The sequence below is a fragment of the Callorhinchus milii genome, unplaced genomic scaffold (genome assembly GCF_018977255.1).
Source record: "Callorhinchus milii isolate IMCB2004 unplaced genomic scaffold, IMCB_Cmil_1.0 Scaffold24, whole genome shotgun sequence".
Taxonomy (NCBI): Eukaryota; Metazoa; Chordata; class Chondrichthyes; order Chimaeriformes; family Callorhinchidae; genus Callorhinchus; species Callorhinchus milii.
This window is the reverse complement of record NW_024704765.1, coordinates 1,530,835-1,543,682: the sequence shown is the minus strand read 5'-3', so window position 1 is coordinate 1,543,682 and position 12,848 is coordinate 1,530,835. Positions and strand designations below refer to the sequence as shown.

At 46.0% G+C, this 12,848-nt stretch overlaps 1 protein-coding gene across 6 annotated transcripts in view; it reads left to right on the top strand.

Annotated features, from left to right (window-relative positions):
- LOC103181355 (proproteinase E-like) overlaps window positions 1–10,230 on the top strand; it is a 10,474-nt gene extending 244 nt beyond the window's left edge. The window contains exons 1-9 of one of the 6 annotated variants that reach the window (XM_042343476.1): window positions 63–102; window positions 1,243–1,815; window positions 2,911–2,996; window positions 3,516–3,613; window positions 4,457–4,588; window positions 5,480–5,616; window positions 8,680–8,822; window positions 9,318–9,470; window positions 10,139–10,230. In XM_042343476.1, coding sequence (XP_042199410.1) covers window positions 1,776–1,815; window positions 2,911–2,996; window positions 3,516–3,613; window positions 4,457–4,588; window positions 5,480–5,616; window positions 8,680–8,822; window positions 9,318–9,470; window positions 10,139–10,156 — 807 coding nt within the window. In that variant the 5' untranslated portion in view covers window positions 63–102; window positions 1,243–1,775 and the 3' untranslated portion in view covers window positions 10,157–10,230. 6 annotated transcript variants of the gene reach the window in all.
- The last annotated feature ends 2,618 nt before the right edge of the window (window positions 10,231–12,848 follow it).

Sequence of the window (12,848 nt, the reverse complement as noted above, 5' to 3'; positions counted from 1 at the left end):
GGTCCTGCAGCGCTGAGGGATGTCCTCTCTCTGGGGATTGTTTTGCTGTTTCCATTGAAGGACAATTCCTTTCAGGGTTCGGGGTTTGGGGGAAGAGAAGAGGTGTGGGGGTCAGTCGGGGTGTGGGGGGCGGTCGGGGTGTGGGGGCGGTCGGGGTGTGGGGGGCGGTCGGGGTGTGGGGGGCGGTCGGGGTGTGGGGGCGGTCGGGGTGTGGGGGGCGGTCGGGGTGTGGGGGGCAGTCGGGGTGTGGGGGGCGGTCGGTGTGGGGGTCGGTCGGGGTGTGGGGGGCGGTCGGGGTGTGGGGGGCGGTCGGGGTGTGGGGGGCGGTCGGGGTGTGGGGGGCGGTCGGGGTGTGGGGGGGGCGGTCGGGGTGTGGGGGGGGCGGTCGGGGTGTGGGGGGAGTGCAGTGCAGTGCAGTGACAGTCAAACCCCACAACACGAACACAAACTGTTTGGAAAATTTAGGTATTGGTGCACAGATATTGGGATTCTTTTATCCAAAATGTTATCCCCCAACACCCCATATACACACACACTCACATACCCTCCCACCCAGGTACCCCCACACCCCACACATGTACACAATGTTGTCCACAACACCAGGAGAGTGAACAGTAATGTGGGATCTTTAACATCCCCCTGAACCGCACGGATGAGAGTCGGGTTTAACGTCTCACCGGGAGTTCGCACCTCCCAACAGCGCAGCCCATCGCAGCCCATCGCACTGCAATGGAACATCGGCCTCATTGTTCCACCCCAATGGCTCAGACGTGTCAGAAAGTTAGCCATGAACTAATCTGCAGGTTTCCGAGATCCTTACACAGCGTACACGTCAGCAAGATTGGTCCTTGGACGAAAGGAGCAGATGACATAGGTTTAAAATTAACCAGCCTTGTGGGAAAGAAAGAGTCAAGGATATCTGCCCACATCGTGTTGGTGTGGAACGGAATCTCAACAATTCCACAACACTAATCTGAATTATACCACAAAATAGAATATTAGAATAGGAAAGTCTCAGGTGCGTACTGAAGATAGGTAAACAGCTGATGATGTGTCAAACAGCTCTCCCAAACACAACAAGAACAATTTGCATTAACACAATGCCCTTCAGCAGGCGCTGTGATACACATTTACACAAATATGCTCCCTATACTTGGAGAATGGAACCAAGTAGAATTTTTTTTCCCGATTTACTTTTGGAGTAATTACTGCTGAGTGCAGTGACTTGGCTTCTTTTTCTAGGAAAATTGGGGTATTGCCGGCCAGGGCATCGGGAGAATCCCTTTTCGAATAGTGCCATGAGATCTTTAACATCCACCTGATCAGGCGGTTGGGACCTTGGGTTCACGTCACATCTGAAGGACGGAAACTCTGACAATGTGGTGCTTCCTCCAGCACTTTACTTGAACATCGGCCTAGACTTGAGCTCAATATCCTGACATGGAGCCACAAGCTGAGGGACAGTGCTACTGAGTGAACCAGGCTGACATTAAGTGACCCTGGGATGGGGAGGAGGGAGGGAGAGAGAGGCTGGACAGATGGCGGCTGGTGGAAAGCTTCCCATGCCATACAAACAGCTTGGCCTTGACGTGCCACTCACGGTGTTTGTTCTGCGGATCAACCTACGTTAGCCGACCATGAGACAACTTTCATTAACACGACTCCAACCGGCCAAACAAGATAAGAATTGGGGTTTCTGCCACAGGGACTTAATATAAAAGCCCCAACGACTGGGCTCAGTCTACAAACAGCAGACAGACCGACAGACAGAGAGAATGTTGAGACTGTTTCTTCTGATATCGCTGGCAGCCGTGGGTGAGTTTGCGAGTCTTTCACCCATGCACCGTGTCTGGCTAATTTTATTTACTCATTCCTTGTAGGTGGAAGCTTGGTCTGCCTGGTCAGAAGGTTGTGGGTTAAATCCCCAAATTGGGGCTTTGAGCTCACAGTCAAGGCCTACATAATGCATAGATCATCAGAGGGGCCAAACTTTGGAATGATAGGTTAAGGATGAAGTGCTCTGGGATTGCACTATATAAATTCAAGTTGTTGTTATTGTCAGGTTCTGTCTGTGACTGTTCAGCTGGGTGTTAAAGATCCAATGGTACTATTGGATAAGAGAGGGGAATTTCTTCTGGTGTCCTCGCCAGCAAATTGAAAGGGGGTACTCACCTACAAAATATACACAATAAAATATCATGTGAAGCGCTGAGATGTCTCGATGATAAAAGGTGCCATATAAGTATTACAGCGACTTATCATGTTGTCGAGACGTCTCAAGGTGCTTCACAGGATAAAGTGGTGTAAGTTTGTGCATTTTATGACTAATTTGGGTGGCCAATTTGCACATAGAAATGCCCCAGAAAATACAAATGTAAGAAATATTATTACTATAACAAATGAAAGGAATATAGTTTATATCTGGAGTTGAGTTACCCAGATGAAGGCGATAAGATGGGATAAAAGATTTCTGAGGTGATAACAAGCTTGGGGTTTAAAGTAAACCTTGCATTTAATATTGTACCTCATCACGTCGTTGAGATGTCTCAAAGTGCTTCACAGAATATACGGTAAAGTGGATTGACTGTTTGGTGGGCGAAATCTTTAGAATGTAGGAGGATAGTCAGCTCAGGTGAGAGAAACAGAGAGATGCCAAGTTCCTGGGAGGAATGCGGTAGACACTTGGGAGTTTATAGGTGAATCAGAGAGGAGATAATGTGATGAAGAGCTCTGGGACAATACCCTGTGTGTGTGGTACTATATAAATGCAAGTTGTTATTGTTAATTGTAAGGTCCTCTCTGTGGCTGTTCAGGTGGGGGTTAAAGATTCCATGGTGCTATTGGATAAGAGAAGGGGTTTCAGTCTTTGGGAGACGAAGGCTGCTTTATTTCTGACCTCTGTTGTTTCAGCTCATGGCTGCGGAAAAGCAGCCTACCCTCCCTCTACCAAAGTGGTGAATGGTGAAGAGGCCAGACCCCATAGCTGGCCCTGGCAGGTACCTCAACCCCAAACGTCCAAAGCACTCGCGTGAGAGTGGAACAGATTGCGTCTGATTAATTAATGCTGGAAAGCGCGTTCAGCAAATGTCTTAATTTATCGTCTCATCCGCAGGTGTGACCTTCCTTACCCATTACGTCCCCACTCCCACCCCCCACACACACATCTCAGCCACAATGGTAGGATCCAAAGCCAGCCACAGCACCCATTCAACTCGCCAGTTAGTGAGATACCATCTTAATTCAATGAAAAAGTTGGAGTAAAGCCGGAAATCCACTAGTAATCCACCAAACCAGCGATTGCAAGTCACCAAGTCTAATTCGGGCCAATGGGGTGACATTTTGTGGCAGACATGGGGGTAGAGGGGTCATGCCTGTGGACCAGTCAATGTCTTTAGTTGGCGGTGGGACAGGCTTATCGACACCACGGGATGTTGAACACATCACAGCCTTGATATTAACTCCCCTCGTTTCAAAAGCCCCTTCCCCCAAAAATACCATTTCTCTTCTCTCGTTAGATCTCTCTGCAAGTTGGCAGTGGCAACTACTTCTCACACACATGTGGAGGGACTCTGATATCACCCAGCTGGGTTATGACTGCCGGACATTGTATCTCGTGAGTAGCCCTCGATTTTCCCACCTTCCAACTCCCCCGTTCCTTGCCAGGAATCACCCGGTCTCGATTTATTCCCTTAAAATAACATTATAAAGTGTCCATATTATAGCAACTCGTTGAATTTAATTCTTATCCTGGGAAGTGCTGAGAGACGTTCTGAGGTTACATAAAGTGATACAGCACAGAAACAGGTCAATCTTCCCAACTATTCCATGCCGGTGTTTCCATTCCACACGAGTCTTCTCCCCTCCTATTCCCCTCCCATATATCCCTCTACGCCTCCTCCCTCATGCATGGATTAAATTTCCTCTTAAATACTTTATACTTCAACCACAGCCTCCATTAGTGAGTTCTACATTCCCAGCACCCTCCGTGTGAAGCTCTTCCTAAACTCCTTGTTATATCTACTACTGGTTTACCTTAGATTTAGGGCTTCAGAATTTTGGTTTTAACACCCCTCCCACCCCGATACAAAAATAAAGGAATTGTTGCTTATCCAATAAACACCGGAAGTATAAAAAATTGGCATCGTCTCAGTACAGCAACAAAAGCCCCAAATCCCTGATTTATAAACACTCTAAAATTGCTAAATATAAACTCTGAAAAATTAAATTAATAGCTTTATTCAAGGCTGTGTCTCCAGGCCTTCCACCTTCCCATCCTCACCCCCCTTGCTTTCTACTCCCCAACCCCCTCTTGATTCGAACCCCCGGCTTAGGTGCGAACCCTTCACTGTCCAGCACCTTGGGACGTCCTCCTGATGTGAAAGGCCCTGTGAAATTACAAGTTGTTGTTGTTGTTATTACATGCCCTCATGGCTTTACACTTGTCACTCTTTGTCAGACGGTCCAGTAGCAGTTACCGGGTGGTGCTGGGGGAACACGATCGGGACGTTAATGAGGGTACAGAGCAGGTCCGAACAGCGGCAAAGATCATCACCCACTCGGGCTGGAATCCCAGCTGTGTCGCTTGTGGGTGAGTGCTACCTTGTGCACCAGCCTTGGACTCCAGTGTCCTCACAAACCACATCACGTCCAAATAGCTCTTGAGATTGTTGCCAATTGATTTTGTGCTATTTCGTAGCTGGCTTCTTAACTAAGAAATCTATACATTCACAATTTCCACCCGCGCCGGACGGCCGGTCTGGCTGACATCATGGGTTTTTTGAAGAAGCGAATCCCCCGCCGGCCTATCCTTCCCTCTATGCCTCGAGCTCACTCACCCCACTCCCCCATTGCTCACCCCTCGCTGCTCTGTCAGGCCATGTTCAACAGCAGTGGGTCTTTTCCTTGTGTCAGGTATGCGGGAAAAGCTCAGGCACTTGCGGCCAACCCAGCCAGGTCTTTTAGCAAGGCCTCAGGCTTCTTCTGATCTCGTTGGCCATGCGACCAGGCCTGAGACCTCCCTGGTCATGTGACCAGGCCTCAGACCTCCCTGGCCATGTGACCAGGCCTCAGATATCCCTGACCATGTGACCAGGCCTCAGATCTCCCTGACCATGTGACCAGGCCTCAGACCTCCATAGTCAAATGGAGATTCAAGACTCAAAGCCCCATTTAGTCTTTTGTAACCTCCACAAGGTTCCAGTGAATCCTCCATTACCGTCGGCAGCACTGCCTCCCTTCCTCTCATGATCAATGGCTGGAACATGGTTGCCAGGAAAGATGGTCAAGGCTGGGACATTGGGACTCATTTAAAAAGTAGTTTGATGCCGGGATGGGGTGGGGGGGATGGTAGGGCAGGTGATCTAATTTGATGACATTGGATGGGCTGAAGGGCCTTTTATTTTCCAAACCAATCTTGTTAAATTTGTGCCCTCTCCTGCAAGAGAATGTTAGCCAACCACTTTGGTCTTTTACTTTGTAGAAATGATATCTCTTTGATCAAGCTGAGTCAGCCTGCGGTCCTGAACGATAACGTCAAGACTGCTTGTATTCCTGATTCCGGTGCCATTCTTCCCCATAACTACCCTTGTTACGTAACTGGGTGGGGCAGACTCTACAGTAAGTTACCCCGCTAACCTAACCTTCCCTGTGACGTAAAGAGACATCTCTGTCGTCCACCTGAGATCCTAATAATTCACACCTTCACACACACACACCTGCACACCCAGACACAAACCTGCACGTACGAGCTGATATATACAATAATGGATGCACATTTATGTTCCTAGACACACACCTGCACACACACACACTTACACACATAAGACCTTCCTCTTTGACCAAGCTTAAGCTCATCTCCTCCCTCCCCCACAGCTCAACCACAGGCTCCATCCCTATAAGCACTCCTTGAATGAAGGGAGTCATATAAAAATGCAAGTTGTTGTTATACATGTACACACAATTGCATGAAGACATACCATTTACACTTACACACACAGAGAAGCACACATATACAGTGTACATACATTTACACACACTCACGCACATATCCTTAAACTCACGTCACATTGCTGTAGGCGGGCATGGTACCAGATGTAGTTTATAGACCCCCAAACAGTGATCACAGCATAGTGCAGGGTATTGATCAGGAAATTAGAGGAGCATGTAGCAAAGGTAATACAGTAATGGTGTGTGATTTCAATCTTCACATGGATTGGGAAAACCAAATCGACAAAAGTAGGGAAGAGGAGGAGTTTATAGAGTGTATGAGAGATAGCTTTCTGGAGCAGTAGCTGAAGAACTAACTGGGGGACAGACCATCCTAGACCTTGTTTTGTGTAACAAAACAGGGCTAGTCGGTAATATAGATATTAAGCTCCTCTGGGGCAAAGTGATCATAGCAATAGAATTTAGTATTAAGTTAGAGAGCGATGTAGTCAAATCCGAAGCAAGGGTCTTAAATTTAAATAAAGCTAATTTTGCAGGTATGAGGGAAGAATTAGCTAAAATAGACTTGAGAATTAGATTAATGGATATGACAATAGACCAACAGTGGCAAACGTTTAAAGATGTAGTGCAAAATTCTCAGCGATCACATATTCCCTTGAGGAATAAGAGTAACACAGGGAAAGCAGTTCATCCGTGGCTAACTAGAGCCGTTAGAGAAAGTATAAAACTAAAAGAAAAGGCCTATAAAACTGCCAAAAAAGCAAACCTGAGGACTGGAAATGTTTTAGGGACCAACAAAGGAAAACTAAAAAGCTCATTAAGAGTGAGAAAATGGATTATGAGGGCAAACTCGCTAGGAACAGTAAGACAGATTGTAAGAGTTTTTATAAATACATTAAGAGGAATAGGCTAGCAAACGTAAATATGGGTCCATTACAGGCAGAGACAGGAGGAATTATAATGGGGGATAAGGATATGGCAGAGTCCCTAAATAAATACTTTGCTTCTGTCTTCACGTTAGAAGGCACAAGAAGTTTACCAGAAATAGAGATGAACCAAGGGACTAATGACAGGGAGCAACTTAGGGAAATACATTAGCAAAGAAATTGGTGCTAGGGAAATTGTTAGCATTAAAAAGTGACAAATCCCCTGGACCTAATGGTCTGCATCCTAGGGTTTTAAAAGAGGTAACTCATGAGATAGTGGAGGCTTTGTGTCTGATCTTCCAAAATTCTTTGGATTCTGGAACAGTTCCCATTGATTGGAAGATAGCAAACATCACACCACTATTTAAAAAGGGTGGGAGAGAAAAGATGGGGAACTATAGACCAGTTAATCTGACATCGGTGGTAGGGAAAATTCTAGAATCCTTAATTAAGGATGTCGTAGTGGGATACTTAGAGGATCACAAGATGATTAGACAGAGTCAATATGGCTTTACAAAAGTCGTGCTTAACAAATCTTTTAGATTTTTTTGAGGACATATCAAGTAAATTACACAAGGGGGAAATCAGTGGATGTAGTGTATTTAGATTTCCAAAAGGCATTCAATAAGGTGCCGCATAAAAGGTTGATCCACAAGATTAGGGCCCATGGAATTAAGGGGAATATATTAGCATGGATTGAAGAATGGCTAACGGGAAGAAAACAAAGAGTAGGGATAAACGGGTCCTTCTCAGACTGGCGGGATGTGATTAGTGGAGTGCCACAAGGATCAGTGCTTGGGTCTCAACTATTTACAATCTACATCAACGATCTAGATGAGGACATCGAACTTAATATATCAAAATTTGCGGATAACACTAAACTTAGGAGGGAGAGTGAACACCGAGGCTGACATTNAAAAAATGCAATGAGATACAGATAGACAGGTGAGTGGGCAATAGGTGGCAGATGAAGTATAATGTAGGGAAGTGTGAGGTCATCTACCTCGGTGACAAAAACAGTAGAGCAGATTATTTTTTAGAAGGGGAGACTAGATAGTGTTAGCGTTCAGAGGGACTTGGGTGTCCTTGTACACCAGTCACAAAATATTAGTTTGCAGGTACAGCAAGCAATTAGGAAGGCTAACGGTATGTTGGCATTTGTTACAAAAGGGTTAGATTATAAGAGTAGGGAAGTCTCGCTGCAACTGTATAGGGCCCTGGTAAGGCCGCATCTAGAGTATTGTGTGCAGTTTTGGTCTCCTTATTTAAGAAAGAATGTACTTGCCTTGAAGGGGGTACAACGTAGATTCACTAGGTTGGTACTGGGGATGAAGGGGATAAGTTATGAGGATAGGTTGAGCAATTTAGGCCTATATTCTCTAGAATATAGAAGAGTGAGAGGTGATCTTATCCTATAAAATTATTAAGGGGCAGGAGAGAATAGACAATGGGAGACTTTTTCCGCTGGTTGGAGAAACTATAACCAGGGGTCACAGTCTTAAAATTCGGGGTAAGCCCTTTCGCACTGAGTTGAGGAAAACTTCTTCACTCAGAAGGTAGTGAATTTATGGAATTCTCTACCCCAAAGGGCTGTAGATGCTCAGTCCTTGAACATATTCAAGACTGAGATTGATAGATTTCTTGTGGATAAAGGGAAGAGATAGGGGGATAAGGCGGGTACGTGGAGTTAGAATAGATCAGCCGTGATCTTATTGAATGGCGGGGCAGGCTCGAGGGGACGAATGGCCTAGTCCTGCTCTAATACTTATGTTCTTATGTAGTTAACCTTTTCCCTGAATTTCCTCAGCAAATGGCCCTCTCCCTGGGAAGCTGCAGCAGGCTCAGTTGCCGGTGATAGACCATCAGCACTGCACCGCCGGAGACTGGTGGGGAAGCACTGTCAAGGATTCCATGGTGTGCGCTGGTGGGGCAGAGAAGGCAGGCTGCAATGTACGTAACTCCATTTGGGCTCAGAATGTTCCAGAAGACTTTCTGGGGATGGGGGTAAAATACACCAAAGTCTCGATTTCTAGGCATTCGTCTACAGAATACACAGTCACTACACTTTATAGTATATCTTGTGAAGCACTTAGAGACGTCCCCTATTCTCCCTCTGCCTTGCTCTCGCTGTCCCCGCTTTAAAATCTGTTTAAAGACCTTTATTTTCAACCTGCACCTTTGGTCATGTTTCATAACCCGATGCGCCAATTGCCTAACCACAGGGTTAGCTAAACAGAGACCTGTGTGTGGAGCAAGGAAACTTGCTTAAGGTTTCTGCTCGGGATTCAAACCGGGTCCTCTCACTTGCAAGGTGAGGGCGGTCACCACTACTCTACGGGACTCACACAAGGAACTCACACATCATTATCACAAGGAACGGGGTGTCATTTCTCCTCTGTGGTGGTGAAGATAGAGCTGTGAGAGCGGTGGGCTGTGTGTTTACAGGGCGACTCTGGGGGACCTCTGAACTGTCAGAGATCTGATGGCTTGTGGTTTGTGCACGGAGTGACAAGTTTCGTGTCCAGTTATGGCTGTAACACCTACAAGAAGCCCACGGTGTGGACGCGGGTCTCTGCCTTCAGGAACTGGATCGATAATGTAAGTGTCTTCACGCAGGTCTCCTCCCACCACTTACTCTCTCCCAAACCCTTCTATTCCTCTCTCCCTCATCAGCCCCACCATCACCCAGCTCCACTGGCTCCCCACCCCCAGAAGATAGAGTTCAAAATCCTGATAGATTCAAAATCCTACCATCGGTGGTCAGGCTTTCAGTTTCTTTGCCCCACCTCCCCACCCTTTGGAATTCCCTTTGTCTTACTCCCTCCCTTCAAGGCCCGTCTGAAGACCCTCCTCTTCGATGGGGCCTTCGATCACCCTCATACCTCCCTACCCTCCCCCCATCCTGATCCCAATCCCTTGCTTGGGTCCAAATCTCTGACTGTCCAGCATGTTGGGACGTCTGACCAATGTGAATGGCTCTGTATAAATTTAATTTTGTTGTATAGTTTTTCTTAAATGCATCTATAAGTTATGGAAGGTTAGGGGGCGATATTCTGGTTGACATATCTCTGTGGAATTAGCCTCCAAATGAAGAACGATTTTTCCGAAACTGTTAATTTTAAGATAATGGTTAAGACCGCGTGAATCTCAGCCTTCCGGGGTGACGGAGATCGTTGCACTTTGACCTCGGAGAGACCTGTTAAACCACACAGCGAGATTTGAAAAGTCATCATTGCTTGCTCCATCTTTTTCAATTTCTTTCCCAGACGATGGCCTACAATTAAGTCAAGCAGAAAACAACTCTGACAGGATTGGTATCATGAAAGAAACCAATAAACAAAATCAGCTTCAAATGCAATATGGTGTCCATCGTATTTCCGAAATCCGGACACTGATCCACAATAATTAGGAAAATAATAATAATAATAATAATAATGTTTACATTTGGTATCATGCTTTTCAGGTCAGGGGGACATCCCAAAGTATGTGTGTGTCAGACTGGCTTAGTCGTAGCTCTCACTTCTGAGTCAGAAGGTTATGGGTTCAAGCCCCCACGTCGGGACTTTGAATCACACAGTCTAAGCTGATGCCCCAATAGAGTCCTGGGGTGTTGTTGCATTGTGGGAGGTGCCGTCCTTCAGATGAGACGTTAAACCGAGGGCCCATCTTCCTGTTCAGATGGATGTTAAAGATCCCATTGCATTATATTCGAAATGTATATTTCTCCCAGTATCCAGACTAACAATCTCCCAAAATAAGATTGATCACTCACTCCGTGCTTGTTTGGGGGACACTGCATAACTGGCTGTCACATTTTGCCCACAAAATATACAGTCACTACACTTTACACTTTGAGACGTCTCAACAACATGATCAGGCGAGGATTATTATTATTAAGCTTATGTTTGTAGAACAATGCAGATAATTCACACAAAATACAAAACACTGTCCACCACTCTCTCACCCCACCCTACCTCTATGACCCCCTCCAGCCACACCAACCTGGCCACTCCCTTCACTCAGTGAGCAGCAGCCTGTTTCATGTCCTCCGCTCTATCTGCCCCATCATGGGCGGGTGGGCTTTCAGCCATTCTGCAACTCCATCCCAGAGTCCCTCCAACTCCCTCCCCTTGGATCAAATCACATCTCAATATGTACCTCTTTGACCACATCTTTCGTCAGTATCCTCAACTCCCACCAGCAGTATCAAGCAATTTGAGACATTTTCCCAATGCGAAGGACACTGTATAAATATAAATTGTATTGTACATCACCACACTCTGCCAGCCCTTCTCTCTGCCATTCTCCGACTCATATCTTTCTCTTGTTCTCTGACCTGTCTCTCTCATTATCTAAATCTCCAACTCTCGCTCTCTCTCTGCAGATTTCGCCATCTTTCTGTCGCTCACTCTTTTTCTGTTGTTTACTTTCTCTCCCGTTCTCTTATACTTATCAGCTGATGTTTCTTAACATATTCTGAAATGTTACATTTTAATCCCATTGGATCATTACACAAGTCAGGTGTCAGTCTGCTTCAGTCAGAAGCACTCTCCCCCTGAGTCAGAAGGATGTGATTTCAAGCCCCACATTTGAGCTCACAGTCCAGGCTGACACTCCAATCAGTGCTGGGAGGAAGCATTGCATTGTCGGAGATGCCATCCTTCAGATGAGACATTAAACCGATGGGGCGTATAGGCATGACTGTCCACAGTCCCGCTTCTGCCTGTTCAGGCGGACGTTAAAGATCCCATGGCACTATTGAAAAGAGTAGGGAGTTTCTCCTGATGTCCCGGCCAACAATCCCGCAAACTATGTAGGTGACTCACTTTATGATGAGTCATATTGGGAGTGGGACATAAGTTATGCATTAGGTGTGTGTTTGCCCACAAACACACAGTTACTATGCTACGGTAACACTGTGAAGCATTAAACATTAGAATAAATACATTGGAATATATAGCACTGAAACAGACCATCTGACCCAATGGTCTATGCCGATGTTTATGCTCCACATGAGCCTCCTCCTGCCCTTCCTCAACTAAGCCTTCAAGCATAACCTTCTACTCCTTTCTCCCTTATGTACCTCTCTAGCTTTCCCTTAAATACTATTTGATTATAGTCATTAATGCTATTTGAGATATCTTGATGACAGACAGACAGATCCTTCTAAGAAAGAAAGAGAGCAAGAGAGAAAGAAAACTTTACAGTAATTATTGTCAAGTGAAGTGATTGTTTATGTAGACAAATTTACATTTGCAGGGTTCTGAGTGAAAAGTACCTAATCCTAGAGACGTGACTGGGGCTTTTTGATCAAAGGGCGCAACCAGGACTCGCACGCCACTTTGGCTCACTGACACTGAAAGCTGGGGATTTCCAGAAACTTTTGTTTCAGTTTCTGCAGTCTTTCGCCATCAGCTCCACTCCATCATTACAAACCTACATAAACCCATGTGAGTGATGGAATGTGGATGTAATTAAACGGGGTGAAGGATAAGAATGATTATCACATCAGCGAAATGCATGATCCAGACCGGTCATTAATTAACGGCAGGAATTCAGGCTGATTGACTTAAGATAGTTTCAGGATAGACACTATCCATTTCCATTGAGGGGAATCAATAGATGGATTGGGTTTGCGTGTGTTGTGAGGCCGGAAGACCACGATGTGACCCAGTGACAAGAACAAAGATGGTGTCGTACAGAAAACTCAACGTGGCTTTGGTACTAAACCATGGGACAAAAGTCAAGTGTGGGAGTAGGAGTGATAGTGCGCTCTGGGATGCTACTTTGTGTGAGTGGGGGGGGGGGCTATATACATGCAAGTTGTTGTTAAAGTGGTTGTTTGGTGTGTGTGGGGGGAGGAGGAGGGTTGGTGCTCACTCTCAAGCCTACCATTAATCGACACATGTCGCAATAGCACTTTTATGATAAGTATTCATGTCACACACCTCATTTTTGGGATACTCCTGTGGAGTA